The 19882-nt window shown below is 43.1% G+C and overlaps 1 protein-coding gene across 1 annotated transcript in view; it reads right to left on the reverse strand.

Moving 5' to 3' along the window:
* Positions 1-1352: 1352 nt before the first annotated feature.
* Positions 1353-19882, reverse strand: part of LOC144598297 (calponin-3-like) — a 75698-nt gene continuing 57168 nt past the window's right edge. Inside the window, exons 3-7 of the mRNA XM_078408271.1 lie at positions 16305-16371; positions 15146-15283; positions 7965-8081; positions 6416-6562; positions 1353-3421 (exon numbers count right to left, since the gene is read on the reverse strand). Coding sequence (XP_078264397.1) covers positions 3068-3421; positions 6416-6562; positions 7965-8081; positions 15146-15283; positions 16305-16371 — 823 coding nt within the window. The 3' untranslated portion in view covers positions 1353-3067. The remainder of the gene's footprint in view (positions 3422-6415; positions 6563-7964; positions 8082-15145; positions 15284-16304; positions 16372-19882) is intronic.

The raw sequence follows: 19882 nt of genomic DNA on the forward strand, positions 1-19882 counted from the left end.
TGTCCTACCCCACATCTCTTCCAGCTTTCTTCCACAGCCCCACCATCAGTCTGAAGAAGGGTCTCAACCCAAAATATCATTGTTGAAAAATTGCCCTTAGATTTTTCCAACCAAGCTTTTGGTATCTACCCCCATCATTACCGTGTGGCTAAGTGCCATGATTTTAATTGATAAAGTTCCCATGAAGTCCTGGGCTGTGTGTGGAATGTCATACAAAACATAGAAAATAGGTGCAGGAGGATGCCATTCGGCCCTTCGAGCCAGCACCGCCATTCATTGTGGCTGATCGTCTATAATCAGTAACCCGTGCCTGCCTTCTCCCCATATCCCTTGGTTCCACTAGCCCCTAGAGCTCTATCTAACTCTCTCTTAAATTCATCCAGTGATTTGGCTTCCACTGCCCTCTGTGGCAGAGAATTCCACAAATTCACAACTCTCTGGGTGAAAAAGTTCCTTCTCACCTCAGTTTTAAATGGCCTCCCCTTTATTCTAAGACTGTGGCCCCTGGTTCTGTACACGCCCAACATTGAGAACATTTTTCCTGCATCTAATCCAGTCCTTTTATAATTTTATATGTTTCTGTAAGATCCCCTCTCACCCTTCTAAACTCCAGTGAATACAAGCCTGGTCTTTTCAATCTTTCCTCATATGACAGTCCCGCCATCCCAGGGATCAATCTCGTGAACCTACGCTGCACTGCCTCAATTACAAGGATGTCCTTGCAAGCAAAGTGCTAAATGAAAGGGAAATCCTTGTATATGATTCTATGCCAACCTCTGATCTTATTCCCCTCACTCAAAATGCATCATGCAGAGCAAATGCTGCTTAACAATACAACCCCTACAGTACAAATTAAATTCTACAAATTAAGCTAACAATTTTTACAGAATACTGGAAATATTCAGCAGGTCAAGCAGCATCTGTGGAGAGTACATTGGATCAACTTTTCAGATGAATGAACCTTCATACTAACTAGGAAATTAAAAAGGACACTTCTAAACAACCCAACCTTCCCATTTGTATCGGAACTAGGCAATTCTAATACTCGATCAACTGCCTGCAGTGATGACTATTTATTGAGTGTAGTAAAGCCACACAGACTGAAGATCTTAAATAAGTTTCAATGGAAGATGTTACAGAGAAGCATAAAGCACTGTGAAAACCAGCTTCATGGTTAAGGAAGCTGGAACTTGTAGCAAAATAGATCATTTACTTGTGTGCGTCAAATATAAAACAACTTGAACTAATGGAGCATTCAGATGTGTTCCAATGGTTTTCAGAAGGTAAAGTGAAAAAAAAAAAACAAGCAAGGAATGGACAATTATTTGTACAGTTAAGTTGTTTCTATAGTAATTTTTTTATTCACAAAAATGGACCATACACAAAGACTTATGCCAAAGAAAATGGCAATAAATACAAAAACAAGGAGAGAATTCCTACATGGATAAAATATGGCACATAAGTAAAATACATTTAATCTATAGTAAAAATGAAAAAGCGTACAGCATTTGCAAAGTCCCTTTTTAGTACAGATATTTATTCCAATCACCTAAATTTGCAAATTGCTTTGCCCATTTCATTTGGTTAATGTAGTGAAAGGAACAAGTTCGGTTTTTCAATCATGAGTTCTGGCCTCTTCATACACACAACGCCCCAATAATGCGTCATTTAATAATGGAAAATGTTAAAATGATCCTACATATTGCATAACTAGTTTGTTGTTGGCATTCTAGGATGTGAAGTGGAGGTTCTGCTGCAGTTGTACAGGGCATTGGTGAGACCACACCTGGAGTATTGCGTGCAGTTTTGGTCTCCTAATCCGAGGAAAGACATTCTTGCCATAGAGGGAGTACAGAGAAGGTTCACCAGATTGATTCCTGGGATGGCAGGACTTTCATATGAAGAAAGACTGGATAGACTCGGCTTGTACTCGCTGGAATTTAGAAGATTGAGGGGAATCTTATAGAAACTTACACAATTCTTAAGGGGTTGGACAGGCTAGATGCAGGAAGATTGTTCCCGATGTTGGGGAAGTCCAGAACAAGGGGTCACAGTTTAAGGATAAGGGGGAAGTCTTTTAGGACTGAGATGAGAACGTTTTTTTTCACACAGAGAGTGATGAATCTGTGGAATTCTCTGCCACAGAAGGTAGTTGAGGCCAGTTCATTGGCTATATTTAAGAGGGAGTTAGATGTGGCCCTTGTGGCTAAAGGGATCAGGGGGTATGGAGAGAAGGCAGGTACAGGATACTGAGTTGAATGATCAGCCATGATCATATTGAATGGCGGTGCAGGCTCGAAGGGCCAAATGGCCTACTCCTGCACCTATTTTCTATGTTTCTAAGGCATGGTTAACCGTTTAAGGTAGGTGCCCTGTACATTTGCTTTTATCTCAGTATCACAGGTGTGTTAAACGGCACTTTTAAAAAACATTTTAAGCTGTAACGGTCCATTTTCAATCTTATATGGGGCATCGTCCATCTTGGTGGACAAGAGTTTTATCTTGGCTTTGCGTTTACTCAAGGTTGTGTATTTGAAACGGCATTAGTCCCATTAATTTAGATTATGAAAATTAGAAAAATTATAAGACTAAAGGATATGACAACTGACTAACTGTAAATGCACAATTACATTGGTTTCAGCACCTAACATTTGCCACATTTGTCATAATAGGCAGCAACTTTGTGCAACAAATATGTTGCACTGTTTAAAGGAAATCCTAATGTAGTAATATGTCAAATCCTCCCAAAATTCAATAAAACATGTATGTCGGTGGTAAATAAAACCAATTCACAAAATCTTAAAGCGGGAAGGTGCTAGGTATGATTTCTGAATATTGATTTAATTTTTTTTCCTTCTAGTGGAAATCAATTATCTCCAGTACTTAAAAGTGGTGATTACTGTTACCAGCACGTGGCAAGAAAACTAGAAAAGCAAGACAGCAAAATACTGATTCATGGATTAGCTGTGCACAGAAAAGCCAGGAATCCAATCTTTAGGGCCTTTTAAAATTCATGGAAGACTGTAGCAAAATCAAAAGCTGTCTAGCTAGTTGGTAATACTGGTCATTAATAATCAACACCCTGATCGGTGTATTCACCGCGGTATTCTCCTTGGTACTCATCCTGATACCCTGCAGGGTATTCGTCTGGATATTCACCTGCATAGTCACCTTGGTAATCTCCATCACTGTACTCTGAGCCATTTGTTCCCTGGCTTCCATTGTGAATGAGGGGCTCAGTTGGGGTGGCACAGTACTTGGAGTCGTACACTTGTCGTCCCAGGCCGTAGACAGTCATTCCCGTTTGGGAGGCTCCTTTATTCGTGCCCATCTGCAACGATATTGTGGAGGTGTCGCATTTCTCTGTTGACGCCTTTTGGTCATAGATGTGTCTTCTGGTACCCGGGGCTGTCATACCAGCCTAGACAGAGCAGGAGAGAAGAATGATTCACGCAACTAGGACTTTAATACCAAAATTAAATGTTTGGCCAAAATCCCCAGACTAAAACAATAGAACTTTATTTATCCCAGGAGGGAAATTGATCTGCAACAGTCATAAAAGCACAAACTACATGAAACATGAGATTGAAGTGAGGAGTGGAAAGGATTGGGGATGTGCAAAGATTGTGGAGGGAGAAGGGGCCAGTCTCAGTCGGTCTGCCCCATGACAGAAGGGGGAGGAGTTGTACAGTTTGATAGCCCCAGGGTATAAGGATCTCCTGTGGCATCATCTCCTGCATCTTGGTGGAACTAGTCTGTTGCTGAAGGTGCTCCTCAGGTTGACCAGTGTGTTGTGGAGGGTGTAATCTGTATTGTCCAGGATGCTCCGCAGTTTGAGGGGCATATATTGCTCAGTATTATGTTGGTAACACGATGTTCAAAGGGCATTTGCCGAACCTGCTTTTTGTCTATCACTAGTTTTGACAAAAGCAGTTGGCCATCCCACTCTACCCTGGGTACAGAGGTTTTGTTTGCACAGATTAACTGTTTCTGTAGGGGGTTTGGGTTGGATACAATACAACAGGATCTAGAGTGCTGCCGAGGCCCGGTAAGTGTGATGACCAAAGGCCAACCTGGCACAGTCTGAATAGGCCGCCATTTGAAGGGACCAACTTGGCAACAAAAAAAAATCCAATCTCGAAAGGTCAATCCTTGAAAATAGGAATCTGTATTCACCAACAGTCAGAGGTTGTTAGAGAGTGAGAAGCATGAAGAAGGAATACCAAAATTGAAAAGACCATCCTGAGCAAGAGCACCATTCATCGAACTGATCAACTATTTACTCAAGTACAGATGGAGACAGACCATGCCAAAGAGACGTCAACTAAAATCTCTAGGCAAGACCCTTCCACATCACATCTGCTGCTAAACTATGCACATCGAAGGCAAGGATTTCCTAAAAAGTAAAATGATCGGTGAAAACAGGGGTATCTTTTATAAATCTATTCATCGAATGTCCAATCCATGTTATTCTTAGTTTCTGATGTATTGCACAGCTTGCCCTTCAAAGGTTTTGATTTAAAAATGTGAAAAGTGGAATTCATTCTATCCCCCATCAATAATCATACGGACAAGATTTTTATTTGCAAGAAGACCATCACATGGATTAAAAAACCCCATTAAGAATGGCTTTAATCTGTTGGGGAGGGATTCTATATTAGAATACTAATGTCAAAAAATCATCCACTGAAACATCTCTGGAGCGACTAGGCTTGTATACACTGGAATTTAGAAGGATGAGAGGAGATCTTATCGAAACGTATAAGATTATTAAGGGGTTAGAAACATAGAAACATAGAAAATAGGTGCAGGAGTAGGCCATTCAGCCCTTCGAGCCTGCACCGCCATTCAATATGATCATGGCTGATCATCAAGCTCAGTAACCTGTACCTGCCTTCTCTCCATACCCCCTGATCCCTTTAGCCACAAGGGCCACATCTAACTCCCTCTTAAATATAGCCAATGAACTGGCCTCAACTACCTTCTGTGGCAGAGAATTCCACAGACTCACCACTCTCTGTGTGAAGAAATGTTTTCGCATCTTGGTCCTAAAAGACTTCCCCCTTATCCTTAAGCTGTGACCCCTGGTTCTTGACTCCAACATTGGGAACAATCTTCCCGCATCTAGCCTCTCCAACCCCTTAAGAATTTTATATGTTTCAATAAGATCCCCCTTTAGAGGGGCACGTTTGACACGTTAGAGGCAGGAAACATGTTCCCAATGTTGGGGGAGTCCAGAACAAGGGGCCACAGTTTAAGAATAAGGGGTAGGCCATTTAGAACTGAGACGAGGAAAAACATTTTCAGTCAGAGAGTTGTGAATCTGTGGAATTCTCTGCCTCAGAAGGCAGTGGAGGCCAATCCTCTGAATGCATTCAAGAGAGAGCTAGATAGAGCTCTTAAGGATAGCGGAGTCAGGGGGTATGGGGAGAAGGCAGGAACGGGGTACTGATTGAGAATGATCAGCCATGATCACATTGAATGGCGGTGCTGGCCCGAAGGGCCTCCTCCTGCACCTATTGTCTATTGTCTATCTCATTAACAATAGCCTTTGTGTCATCTTCTGCTGCTTGGCAGCTCAAATCCGGCTTCCTCTCAAGGTTTTTTGCCACTCGACAATTAGCGCTGTAAACGTGGGCAAAGCTTGAAGCCCGATGCTCAGAATCTGCCCGACTAAACTGTGCAGGAAGTTTACCAACTCCTCACTATCCTGATGTGCACCGACCGCCCCATTAACCCAAACTGTCTCGCATTCCAGACCAGTCAGCAAAGCAGAGAGCACTAAACCATCCACTTGTCGTGCCTACTCAGAAACTCCTGTTTGATCGTTCGGTTGGGCCGGAGATCTCTACAACAGTCAGGAGGCAGGGACCCACCAGCTTTTCCCCCACATACGTCCTACAAGTCGGTTCAATGAACACATCAGGTCAGCTGGGTTCTGCTTGGCTGTAGAAACTAACAGTTGCATCCTGTCCCCTCAAAATAAAAGAATACAAGGGAGCAGAGCACATAATCCTTAGAGCAGGATGGACAGAACCATCAAGCTCTAATGGACATGAACACAATGAATTAAGGATAACAATGCTACTACAGGAAAGGACAAAAGGGTAAAAGATCACCCACAATATCACTAAATGGTAAACATGGTACAGAGTGGCCCAATCTTGCTTCTCTTATGTACTTTTTAGCAAAGTAGCAAGTAATGATGATAGAATGAAGGTATCACAAAATGCTGGAGTAACTCAGCGGGTCAGGCAGCATCTCTGGAGAGAAGGAATGGGTGACGTTTCGGGTCGAGACCCTTCTTCAGACTGATGACAGAATGAATGTAACTGGGGGAATCCTGTTTCAGCTGGAGAAAAAATAGTTTTTATTGCACTGTAATAAAATAGCCAGGGAAATTTGCTATGATTACCTGACTTGCACCTTTGTTTGTTCCCATCTGAAGGCTTATGGTTGTTTGATCGTATGGCTTCTCGGTGCGAGTCTTTGGATCATAAAGATGTCTTCTGGTGCCGTAGGCAGTCATACCTGCTTGGCTGGCACATTTGTTGGTTCCCATCTGAAAGAACAAGGATATTTGAATACATGGTGCTTCAAGAGTAAAGTGGAGGCCAGTCACCTCAGTGCAAATGAGTCCCATCGATTTTCAAGTTGCACAACATGGGTATTAATGTGCCCTAAGGCTACGAACACTTACACCCAAGGCCGATTTTAGTAAAGCTCACTTGTAAAGGGTACAAGGATGACCAACACCCAAAGAGCAACAAACCAGAGGAGGATTGGGAAAGTGACGGAAATAAAGAAAATGTTCCCCATGAGTTAAGTCAAGGTCACCAAACGAAATGGCAAAATATCAGTGTCACGAAGAGAAACAAAATTTCTAATAATTTACAATGATAAAGATTTTTGGTTGATAAGAAATAAAACAAGCAAGTCTGTTTATCTTTGGATACAAAAGAAAAAAGGTTGGTGATAAATACAAAACCTTGTTTCTAGTTCCCTGGCTCTCTGACACATGCACATCATAACCAACTGATGATACATACCACTCACTGGTGACTTCAAAAGACTTGATACAACCACACAGAAAAGATAAAGTCACTGGATTGTAACTCTGCATAGTAGTCAACAGGAACAAGCAAAAGAGATCAAGTGCTGGAGTAACTCAGCGGGTCAGGCAGCATCCATAGAGAACATCACCATCTTCACTCAGCGGGTCAGGCATGTTCTCCAGGGATGATGTTGGCTGACCTGCTGAGTTACACCAGCATTTTGTCACCTTCCTTGACACACCAGTATCTGCAGTTCCTTGTTTCTACAAGGAACAAACAAGATTCATCGCCAGGCTTCACACACCTCAGGAATCAATGTATTATAAAAACAATACAAGGCTAAAGGAACTCAATGTCCATAAGGCCAAGAAGCCAGAGGTCTAGTCTGTGTGGGAAGGAACTGCAGATGCTGGTTTACACCGAAGGTAGACACGAAGTGCTGGAGTAACTCAGCGGATCAGGCAGCCTGATCTGCAGAGTTACTCCGAAGATAGACACAAAATGCTGGAGAAACTCAGTGGGACAGGCAGCATCTCTGGAGAGAAGGAACGGGTAATGTTTCGGGTCGATCCCCTTCTTCAGACTGATGTCAGGGGAGGGGTGCACTTTTGTGTCTATCCAAGGTCTACCCTATTGGATCCTGCAATATGTCAATACACAACATAGCCAAGACTCATTCTTTGCCAGCTAAAGGCAGTTTCATTCTTGGCAAAATTGGAATCTTACTCCTTGCAGTCAAGGTTGAACACCTTGGGAAAACTAAAAAAAATGCAGAAGATAGAAATTTACCTTTTGTCCAAATTACGAATGCAGAACGACATGTTCCAATTTAAATCAAGGTTAGGAATCAAGAAGGAACCTTACATTATGTAACTATTTGTAAAGTCATGGAACATCATTAATGAGTACCTGAAGTCCAATTACACTTTGTCCAGCCTTCAGCTTGTCTTCCTTGAAGTGCCTCACTTGCTTTTCTGCATATTTAACACCAATATCCATTCTTGTGTGAAAGCCTTTAGTTTTTGCCTGAATAAAAATAAATGAAGTACATCAACATGCGGTTGTATCAGGCCCTGGTAAGACCACATCTGGAGTATTGTGTACAGTTTTGGCCTCCTAATTTGAGGAAGGACATCCTTGTAATAGAGGCAGTGCAGTGTAGGTTCACGAGATTGATCCCTGGGATGGCGGGACTGACATATGAGGAAAGATTGAAAAGACTAGGCTTGTATTCACTGGAATTTAGAAGGATGAGAGGGGATCTTATGGAGAAATATAAAATTATAAAGGGACTGGACAAGCTAGATGCAGGAAAGAAAATAACTGCAGATGCTGGTACAAATCGAAGGTATTTATTCACAAAATGCTGGAGTAACTCAGCAGGTCAGGCAGCATCTCGGGAGAGAAGGAATGGGTGACGTTTCGGGTCGAGACCCTTCTTCAGACTGAACAAGGGTCTCGACCCGAAACGTCACCCATTCCTTCTCTCCCGAGATGCTGCCTGACCTGCTGAGTTACTCCAGCATTTTGTGAATAAATACCTTAGATGCAGGAAAAACGTTCCCAATGTTGGGGGAGTCCAGAACCAGGGGCCACAGTCATCGAATAAAGGGGAGGCCATTTAAAACTGAGGTGAGAAGGAACTTTTTCACCCAGAGAGTTGTGAATTTGTGAAATTCTCTGCCACAGAGGGCAGAATCAGTGGATGAATTTAAGAGATAGAGCTCTGGGGGCTAGTGGAATCAAGGGATATGAGGAGAAGTTGGGCACAGGTTACTGATTGTGGATGATCAGCCACGAACACAATGAATGGCGATGCTGGCTCGAAGGGCCGAATGGCCTCACCCTGCACCTATTTTCTATGTTTCTAACACAGGAATATTAGCACACCAGGCTTAGGTAGAGTGGGTGCGGAGAGGATGTTTTCACTAGTGGGAGAGTCTAGGACCAGAGATCAGAGCCACAGAATTAAAGGACTTTCCATTAGGAAGGAGATGAGGAGGAATTTCTTTAGCCAGCGGGTGGAGAATCTGTGGAATTCATTGTCACAGAAGGCCAAGTCAATGGATATTTTTAATGCAGAGATAGATTCCTAATTAGTACGGATGTCGTGGGTTATAGGGAGAAGGCAGGAGAATGGGGTTAGGAGGGAGAGATAGATCAGCCATGATTGAATGACAGAGTAGACTTGATGGGACGAATGGCCTAATTCTACTCCTATCACTTACAACGTGACAGAAACTAACAACTCGGGTAGCAATTTCTGTTCAAATAACAAGAAGCAATTTACAAAGACTTGGAGTAAACTACATTCAGAACATGGAGACCAAAGTCAAAAGAGAAAAATGAAACGTATCCTGAAAATCAATCGGTTCCCCAAGGAACTGTAAATGCCACTCCTGGTACACAGAGCTAACCTTGTTTGTATTGGTTTGATGAAACAATGTTTTGGATCTCTCCAGCTGCGCTCTTAAGCCTCAAAGACAACCTACCACTCCACCCCCCACCCACAATTTGGAACATTTGACCTTCGGACTGTGCTCCTACTCTCTGCCTACAAGCAGAAACCCAAATGCAAGGATCTGGTACTGAGAGTTGGACAGTGGTGATCTGAGGAAACAGAGGAGCTCCAAGACAATAGACAATAGGTGCAGGAGGAGGCCATTCGGCCCTTCGAGCCAGCACCGCCATTCAATGTGATCATGGCTGATCATTCTCAATCAGTACCCCGTTCCTGCTTTCTCCCCATACCCCCTGACTCTGCTATCCTTAAGAGCTCTATCTAGCTCTCTCTTGAATGTATTCAGAGAATTGGCCTCCACTGCCCTCTGAGGCAGAGAATTCCACAGATTCACAACTCTCTGACTGAAAAAGTTTTTCCTCATCTCTGTTCTAAATGGCCTACCCCTTATTCTTAAACTGTGGCCCCTGGTTCTGGACTCCCCCAACATTGGGAACATGTTTCCTGCCTCTAATGTGTCCAACCCCTTAATAATCTTATACGTTTCGATAAGATCCCCTTATCGACTGGTTTAAGTCGGTGAACTGGTTCACACTGAAGGATTTAAATCGTGTAGAGAACTTTGTGCCAAAGTAATCAATCCGTGTTCCTCAACCAGAACACTTGTCATGGCCTCTTGCAAGAAATCCAATTACGACCTTCGCAAAACCAGCAGCGATACTAAGAGGCAATACCAAGCTAAAGTCACAGACTAACCACATGGGCACCCATTGATTGTAACAAACTATAACGGGCTACAATGTGAAGAGGGCCCTATGTGCACTTCCCCAATTAAGAAATTGTTGCTTTTAAATTTATGAAATTCTATCCTTTAATTTTCCCCACAGCATTTCGACTATTCCAGGGAGAATGCTAATGCTTTTGAACAAAACTCAACAATTTCACTAATTCATTTCACTAAATTCATTTGACTTATTTACCAAGCCCTTTCAGTTAAAAGTGTCTGTCTAACATTTAATGACATTCATTAGCCTCATCGTTATTAACACTGCCCCAAAATCTATGTCTTTGAACGATTTTATATTAGAGTATTATCTAAAAGACAAACAGTGATTGCCGCACTGATCTCTGTGAAACACAAGTTCCCTACTTTTCACCAATATGACTAACTTCCTAGAAATATCTTAAAGTTTTCAGTTTGCCTTGGCTCATAAGAGGTGAATACTTTTGGGACCACAAAAATGTCTTCTTGTATAATCTATTGGATTCAGCCATCATTTAGTTAATATTTCCAAGTATCACATTACAAAGCAACTCATAACAGCTAATAACCATCTACATCTGATCCATCTGAGGGGAATTGTTTTGTATCCATTTTATCCAAAGCTTTACTCAAGCATAAACACTGGTTCAGAAATGGAAAAATTCGCCCCCAAGGTCAAAATTCAGCATTAAAAAGGCCTTTGAAGTAACTGAATGGAAATGCAAAAATAGCAGCCGGTCGCTTGTTCCTTCAATGCTGCACCATTCAACCCAACCAAGACAGATCCTCTATCTCAATACCATACTCCTGTTCTCTCTTGTATCTCCTGTTCTTTTTTGTTCCAGAAATTCATCTACCTCCATTTAAAAAATAATTCAGAGACTTAACCTCAGCAACAGTCTATGGCAGCGAATACCACAGGTCCACCACCAAAGTGAAGAAATCTGTCCTCATCTGAGTCTTATTTTCATATTTATTTTCATATTTCAGATACAGCGCGGAAACAGGCCTTTTCGGCCCACCAAGTCCGCGCCGCCCAGCAATCCCCGCACATTAACACTATCTCAACACACTAGGGACAATTTTTTTAAACATTTACCCAGTCAAATTAACCTACATACCTGTACGTCTTTGGAGTGTGGGAGGAAACCGAAGATCTCGGAGAAAACCCACGCAGGTCACGGGGAGAACGTACAAACTCCTTACAGTACAGCACCCGTAGTCAGGATCTAACCTGAGTCTCCGGCGCTGCATTCGCTGTAAAGCAGCAACTCTACCGTTGCGCCACCGTGTAAAAACACACTTAGAATGCTGGAATTTTTTAGAATACGAATTTGAATGGGGTTAATTTCAGCATCAAAAGAAAATAGATGGGCCGATTATACCCTTCACAATATACAGTGATAAAGTCACTCATGATTACTATAGTACCCTTGCTGCATCTTAAATTTAATGACAGCACCATTATTATATAGAGGCCTTTGGAGAACTCACACAAAGGTCTTTCCCTCTTTTGTGCTTCTTTGCTCCATCCAAACTGATTGCACCTCTTCATTTTTGGAACCAATATCTTTTCTCAATATTGCACCGACATCATCCTTCACCAATTATGCCATCGCACCTCCTTTCCCTTTTTTGCCTATCCTTCCCAAATGTTGAATATTCTTGGATACCTTGCCCCCAAACACTAAGATGGCAGGCAGACGCGCAGTGTGAAGACATTGTCAATCCCAAGGGCAGGACAAAACAAAATGGAAAGCATCAAATCTTTACATAAAAAAAGTAGAAAATAGGTGTAGAAGTAGGCCATTCGGCCCTTCGAGCCAGCACCGCCATTCAATATGATCGTGGCTGATCATCCAAAATCAGTACTACGTTCCTGCTTTCTCCCCATATCCCTCGAGTCAGTTACCCCAAAGAGCTATATCTAACTCTCTCTTGAATACATCCAGTGAATTGGCCTCCACTGCCTTCTCTGATTTCTCACCCCAAAAGGAAAGCAGATTCTTTTGGGTTAATGTGTTGCTATGTTACTTTTCCAACGAGCAGGTACGCTCTGTCCCAAGACTGTTTTACAGTTTGATTTTTTACGTTCTCCTTATTGGTATTATGGTGGTAGCACAAATGGAAAGTAAGCAGCCAAGTTGAGGGAGAGGGGAATCAGCAGAGAACAAAGTCAACTGATGAAACACAGTGAATGCTCGTTCTGTGAGGAGCAGACAGTCTATAACATTGTTTATTTAAACCAGAGTGATTGATTTGTGACGGTGCGAGTTTCAGTACTTTAGTAGCAGATACAGCCTCCATTCATTTTAATCTTTCAAGGCAGAGTCAAATTCTGCCGAGTAACAGCATTCACAATAGGAGCCTTCAAGGTTCTGAAATATGTTTTGCAACGAACAGGAAATTCAAGTGTGGTAAAGATTACTTCCACAAATGGATTATAGAAGAATACACTCCGCAGGCATTGTTTTCAGTGGGGAGGCTCAATCACTTATAATAACTTCCAAAAGCTCTATCCCGCAAGATTAGTCTTGGAAGAAAGCAAGTAGTCGTTTTTTATGCCAGGGATGCTGTTGCCATTAAGGTTGTGAAGAAAATAGGGCATGGAAAGGGTGAATGCACACTTCTCTCAGACTGTAGGTCATAGGTTTAAGGTGAGAGAGGAAAGATTTAATAGGTTCACCTGCACCTCCTCCAACCTCATCTATTGCATCCACTGCTCTAGATGTCAACTTATTTACATCGGCGAAACCAAACGCAGGCTCGGCGATCGCTTCGCTGAACACCTGCGCTCGGTCCGCATTAACCAAACTGATCTCCTGGTGGCCGAGCACTCCAACTTCCCCCTCCCATTCCCAGTCTGACCTTTCTGTCATGGGCCTCCTCCAGTGCCATAGTGAGGCCACCGGAAATTGGAGGAACAGCACCTCATATTTCGCCCAGTAGTATGAACATCGACTTCTCCAACTTTAGATAGTTCCTCTGTCCCTCTCTTCCCCTCCTCCTTCCCAGATCTCCCTCTATCTTCCTGTCTCCACCTATATCCTTCCTTTGTCCCGCCCCCCTGACATCAGTCTGAAGAAGGGTCTCGACCCGAAACGTCACCCATTCCTTCTCTCCCGAGATGCTGCCTGACCTGCTGAGTTACTCCAGCATTTTGTGAATAAATACCTTCGATACGCAGGGTGAAATAAGCTGCCAGAGGAAGTGTTGTGGCAGGTGCAATAACATTTGCAAAGGTACATGGATAGGACAGGTTTAGAGGGATACTAGTCATTTAAACACGAGTAGCATGGATGGGCACCTTAGTCAGAATGGACGAGTTGGGCTGAAGGGCCTGTTGCCATACTGTATGACTAGAATGCAGTGCTAAACTCAATGCATCGTCTGGTCTTCTGTGCAGGAGGTTCAAACATTTTTGCAGGGCAGTCAATAAAATGAGGTAGGCTTCACAGCACTTCCTTCTGTACATTGTTGCCTTGAATTACCCACAGGTTCAGCATTCATATTGCACCTCTGTCCCACCCAATGGATTAATTTTTTTGGAAGCAGCGCTAATAAAAATAACTAAATCCCACACTCATTTTTCATGGTTGGTTGGGGGAATAAGCACCAGCCAGAAAAATGTGTCTCGTACACACCCACGACTTCACCCCAATAGAAGATAGACACAAAATGCTGGAGTAACTCAGCGGGCCAGGCAGCATCTCAGGAGAGAAGGCATGTCTGAAGAAGGGTCTCGACCCAAAACGTCACCCATTCCTTCTCTCCTGAGATGCTGCCTGACCCGCTGAGTTACTCCAGCATTTTGTGTCTACCTTCGATTTGAACCAGCATCTGCAGTTATTTTCCTACGCCCCAATAGAATACACATCCACTTGACCAGGTAAACCAGATGCAATGCAATGTCCAGAAGACAACACCTTGTACAATGCGGATCTAAAATCCTGGAGTATAAGAAGATAACTGCAGATGCTGGTACAAATCGAAGGTTTTTATTCACAAAATGCTGGAGTAACTCAGCAGGTCAGGCAGCATCTCGGGAGAGAAGGAATGGGTGACGTTTCGGGTCGGAGAAGCGATTGACCTCTCAGTCAGTCAGTGTGGAAACAGGCCCTTCGGCCAACTTGTCTACACCGACCCACGCCACACTTCTGAGGCTAGTGACAAGAGTCAAATGAATCAAAGTATGCTTGAACCTGTACTGAGATACATAATAGAAGTCCAAGATGCTTCACAATATCGGGGAAAGACACAAAATGCTGGAGTAACTCAGCGGGACAGAGCAGTGAGGGAGGATGTTGCTGGACTCTCGTCGGAGAGAGGAGAACTTCTTCAAAGTAGACAATAGACAATAGGTGCAGGAAGAGGCCATTCGGCCCTTCGAGCCAGCACCGCCGTTCAATGTGATCATGGCTGATCATTCTCAATCAGTACCCCGTTCCTGCCTTCTCCCCATACCCCCTGACTCCGCTATCCTTAAGAGCTCTATCTAGCTCTCTTTGAATGCATACCTTGAGGAGGTTTCGTAGTGGAGTAGACAAAATGTGTAGGAAGGAACTGCAGATGCTGGTTTAAATCGAAGATAGACACAAAATGCTAGAGTAACTCAGCAGGACAGGTAGCATCTCTGGAGAGAAGGAACGGGTGACATTTCGGGTCGAGACCCACAACTTCACCCCAATAGAAGATAGACACAAAATGCTGGAGTAACTCAGCGGGTCAGGCAGCATCTCAGGAGAGAAGGAATGCCTGAAGAAGGGTCTCGACCCAAAACGTCACCCATATAATTATATTGGTAGTTTATTATCAAACAACTCTGGAGAGGAAATTCACAACTTTGGAGAGGAAATTCATACTTACCAGGCTTGCAAGGGCCAAAAGTGTTGTCTGTACTTGAGTCAGGTTCCCATTTTCAAAAAGGTCATTTGCTTCAAAAATGTCATGTTGTCTCATCCCGTAACACTGTATGGCTTTAATAAAGTTACCGATATTCTCCAGCTGAAGACAGATAAACCAAGCAGTTAAGTGATGTACAGTAAATTACATACTTCTGAGTGAAGTGCATTTTTAGGAAGAGGACAGTTACTCTTCCTGGCTCTTTGAAAATGGGACAGTGAACGACACCAAATGACCACGGTCTTTAGGCAAACACAACTGGGAAGATTAAATTCCTCCCACAACAGTTCTTCTCGTGACCTGCGTGGATTTTCTCTGGGATCTCCAGTTTTCTCGCACACTCCAAAAGTGCACAGGTTTGCAGGTAAATTGGCTTGGTTTTCATTGTAAATTGTCCAGTGTGTGTGTGTGGGACAGTATGGATGTGTGGGGATCGCTGGTCGGTGCGGACACGGTGGGCCGAAGAGCCTGTTTCCGCGCTCTGTTTCTCTCAAAACTAGACATAGCTACCCAACACACCCTAGAGACAATTTACATTTATACCAAGCCAATTAACCTACAAACATGTAAGCATTTGGAGAGTGGGAGAAAACTGGACATCCTGGAGAAAACCCCGTGACACAGGTCACAGGGAGAATGTACAAACTCTGTACAGACAGCACCCGTAGTCGGGATTGAACCCGGGTCCCTGGCGCTGTAAAGCAGCAACTCTACCGACGTGCCCAATGTCCCCGGAGGAGCTTCTGGGGGTTGCGTGGTCGGTTGCAGGAGGGACTCCAGCGCACGCGGGCTGTGAGAGGCGAGGGGAGGGGACGTGGGTCGGTGTTGGTGGAGTGGGCCCCTGGAGGCCCTGCATCAGCCAGGGTATCGCGTGGATCGGGAGCCAAGCAGGAGGCCCCACAGAGGTCGTGTGTACCGCCTCAGCGGAAGCTACTATTCTTACACGTACTTGGGTATGATTGTGCTCATGTACAGTATGATCTTACTTAATTGTATGCATACAATAAATGTCACTGTACCTCGGTACGTGACAATTGAACTCATTTTTGTTAACCTGTGGGGAAAAAAGTGAGACAATCTACCCTATCATCCGTTTTAATTTTCTATAACTAGGTATTCTTACCTGGTGCCAATTTAATTTGGAATCGTTAACTTTCCTGATAGAATCAGGTTGTAGCTTGTTCATGAGCCTGAAAAAATAATGATCAGACATTAGTAGAATGGCTTCTCGACTTAGACTTTTAAGAAGCTGCAAAAGGTCCATAACGACATTTTACGCATTGAAATGTCATCATTTCAATTTAACATCAAATATTACATTGCAAAATACTATTTCTGCAGGAAAGTAAACTACACAAGTGATCACAGCTTTTATTAAAATGCGTCAATTAGATTAAATACTGCCATCAATCAACTTTAGAAGCTGGCAGTTATCTTTAATTTTTTTTTAACATCTCTGGATTGGCCTCTTGTACAAAACAAGCTACTAATCATCATTGATTAAAAGTCAAAGCTGGACTAACAACCTCGGCCATCTGTCGTTCAGTCATGTTTACGGAGATCCCTATGGAACTTGAAGGTTCCAAGTTTCATTAGTCAAGCTCCCGTTTGCACGACTTGTTGGATGAGTTAATTTAACAAGCAGACTGCAAAGAAAACAGTCAAAAGGGGCCTTCGAGAAAGTTACCATCCAGTCTCCATGGATGGGATTACTCAATTACACAGTTGTTTTGTTCAGAAGTATTAAAATATCATCTCAACTTTTTATTTGCCCGTAAAGAACTATATAGATTCATATAGTTTCAACCGAGGGAATTGAAACATCAATAAATTTGGATGTCACGATGGCTTCTTTGAGCACTAGAACATAGTCCAAGCCAACTTCACAGACAATAAACTCTTACATTCATCAGCTCTGGACTTCCTGGCAAAAAATCCATTCCAGACCGCAGTTTAGGGCGATATCTGCACGAAGCCCTTTGTGGGGGTAAAAACTAAGACTTAAAAAAACGTTTTCCATCTGAACTTCTGAGATGGCATTTGGCCCATTTCTTTCCCACCTACCACATCTTTTTCACTACACTCGGGGGCACTTTACAGGAACTTTGGAAGCCGTCTTAACTGTGGTAATGCGGTACAGCAAGGTCCCCAGACAAGCAAAGCGCAACATTTCAAAGCCATCGTACCTTGGCGATGTGAAATGGGGAATGAAAATTGGCCAGGATGAAACAATGTCATGCCGTCCTTCCCTTCCAGAAGAGAGGGCAGATTGGGTCACAGTAACATCTCATCCAAAAGTTGCCACTTCCAACTCTGCAGTGGTTACTTAACACGGTTTCTTTACAGCTGTGTCAGACTAGATTTGCATTTCAGACTCTGGAAAAAAAAACTTTGAACCCAACTACACAAAGGCAAGAGTACTCCCAATGAAGCTATAAGCTAACATTCAAGTATGCCTTTTATGGCAGGAAATAACAAAATCCCCAGAGCTGTAATTCACTTCACTACACAAATTAGGAGTTCCAACTGGACTACTGACAGAGGAATGCCATAAAAAGTGTTGTGAAAATCCCGTGCCTTATCAGAATAGTCAGTTACCACAGCCCGTGATAAAAGATTTGTGGATGAAATGCTGATTGATGCACAGTCATGCGTAACCACAAGAGGGCTTTGGAATCTCAGGTTTAGAGAAGCAAATCTTAACTTACAGTGCCTTCCAAAATGATTGGGACAAAGACCCATCATTTATTTATTTGCCTCTGTACTCCACAATTTGAGTTTTGTAATAGAAAAAAAATCACACGTGGTTAAAGTGCACATTGGCAGATTTTAATAAAGGCCATTTTTACACATTTTGATTTCACCATGTAGAAATTACAGCAGTGTTTATACATAGTCCCCCCATTTCAGGGCACCATAATGTTTGGGACACAGCAATGTCATGTAAATGAAAGTAGTCATGTTTAGTATTTTGTTGCATATCCTTTGCATGCAATGATTGCTTGAAGTCTGCGATTCATGATTCATGGTCATCACCAGTTGCTGTGTGTCTTCTCTGGCTCTGCCATGCCCGTATTGCAGCCATCTTTAGCTTATGCTTGTTTTGGGGGCTAGCCCCCTTCAGTTTTCTCTTCAGCATATAAAAAGCATGCTCAATTGGGTTCAGATCGGGTGATTGACTTGGCCACTCAAGAATTAACCATTTTTTAGCTTTGAAAAACCCCTTTGTTGCTCCAGCAGTATGTTTGGGATCATTGTCTTGCTGTAGAATGAACCGCCTGCCAATGAGTTTCGAGGCATCTGTTTGAACCTGAGCAGATAGGATGTGTCTACACACTTCAGAATTCATTATGCTACTACCAGCAGTTGTATCATCAATGAAAATCAGTGAGCCAGTACCTTCAGCAGCTATACGTGCCTAGCCCATAACCCCCACCACCGTGTTTCACAGATGAGGTGGCATGCTTTTGATCTTGGGCAGTTCCTTCTCTCCACCATACTTTGCTCTGGCCATCACTCTGATTTCAATTAATCTTCATCTCATCTATCCACAAGACCTTTTTTCCAGAACTGTGGTTGCTCTTTTAAGTACTTCTTGGCAAACTGTAACCTGGCCATTCTATCTTTGCAGCCAACCAGTGGTTTGCATCTTGCAGTGTAGCCTCTGCCTTTCTGTTCATGAAGTCTTCTGCGGACAGTTGTCATTAACAAATCTACACCTGACTCCTGAAGAGTGTTTCTGATCTGTCGGATAGGTGTCAGACTGGAGCGGCTAGGCTTGTACACATTGGAATTTAGAAGGATGAGAGGGGATCTTATCGAAACTTAAGATTATTAAGGGGTTGGACACGTTAGAGGCAGGAAACCTGTTCCCAATGTTGGGGGAGTCCAGAACCAGGGGCCACAGTTTAAGAATAAGGGGTAGGCCATTTAGAACGGAGATGAGGAAAAACCTTTTCAGTCAAGAGAGTTGTAAATCTGTGGAATTCACTGCCTCAGAAGGCAGTGGAGGCCAATTCTCTGAATGCATTCAAGAGAGAACTAGATAGAGCTCAAGGATAGCGGAGTCAGGGGGAATGGGGAGAAGGCAGGAACGGGGTACTGATTGAGAATGATCAGCCATGATCACATTGAATGGTGGTGCTGGCTTGAAGGGCCGAAGGGCCTACTCCTGCACCTATTGTCTATTGTGTTTGGGTTTTTTTCTTTAATATAGAGAGAGAATAATTCTGTCATCAGCTGTGGAGGTGTTCCTTGCCCTGCCAGTCCCTTTGCGATTAGTAAGCTCACCAGTGCTCTCTTTCTTCTTAATGATGTTCCAAACAGATGATTTTGGCAAGCCTAAGGTTTGGCTAATGTCTCTAACAGTTTTATTCTTGTTTCTCAGTCTCATAATAGTTTCTTTGACTTTCATTTGCACAACTTTGGTCCTCATGTTGATAAACAGCAATAAAAGTTTCCAAAGGTGATGGAAAGACTGGAGGAAAGACTAGGTGCTGAGAGCTCTCTTATACCTGCATAAAGGAGGCAATTAAACATACCTGAGCAATTACAAATACCTGTGAAGCCATGTGTCCCAAACATTATGGTGCCCTGAAATGGGGGGACTATGTATAAACACACTTGTAATTTCTGCATGGTGAAACCAAAATGTATTTAAAAAAAGGCCTATATATCAGGTCAGAATTTATAGTGCTGGTT

Source organism: Rhinoraja longicauda, chromosome 11 (assembly GCF_053455715.1).
Source record: "Rhinoraja longicauda isolate Sanriku21f chromosome 11, sRhiLon1.1, whole genome shotgun sequence".
NCBI lineage: Eukaryota > Metazoa > Chordata > Chondrichthyes > Rajiformes > Arhynchobatidae > Rhinoraja > Rhinoraja longicauda.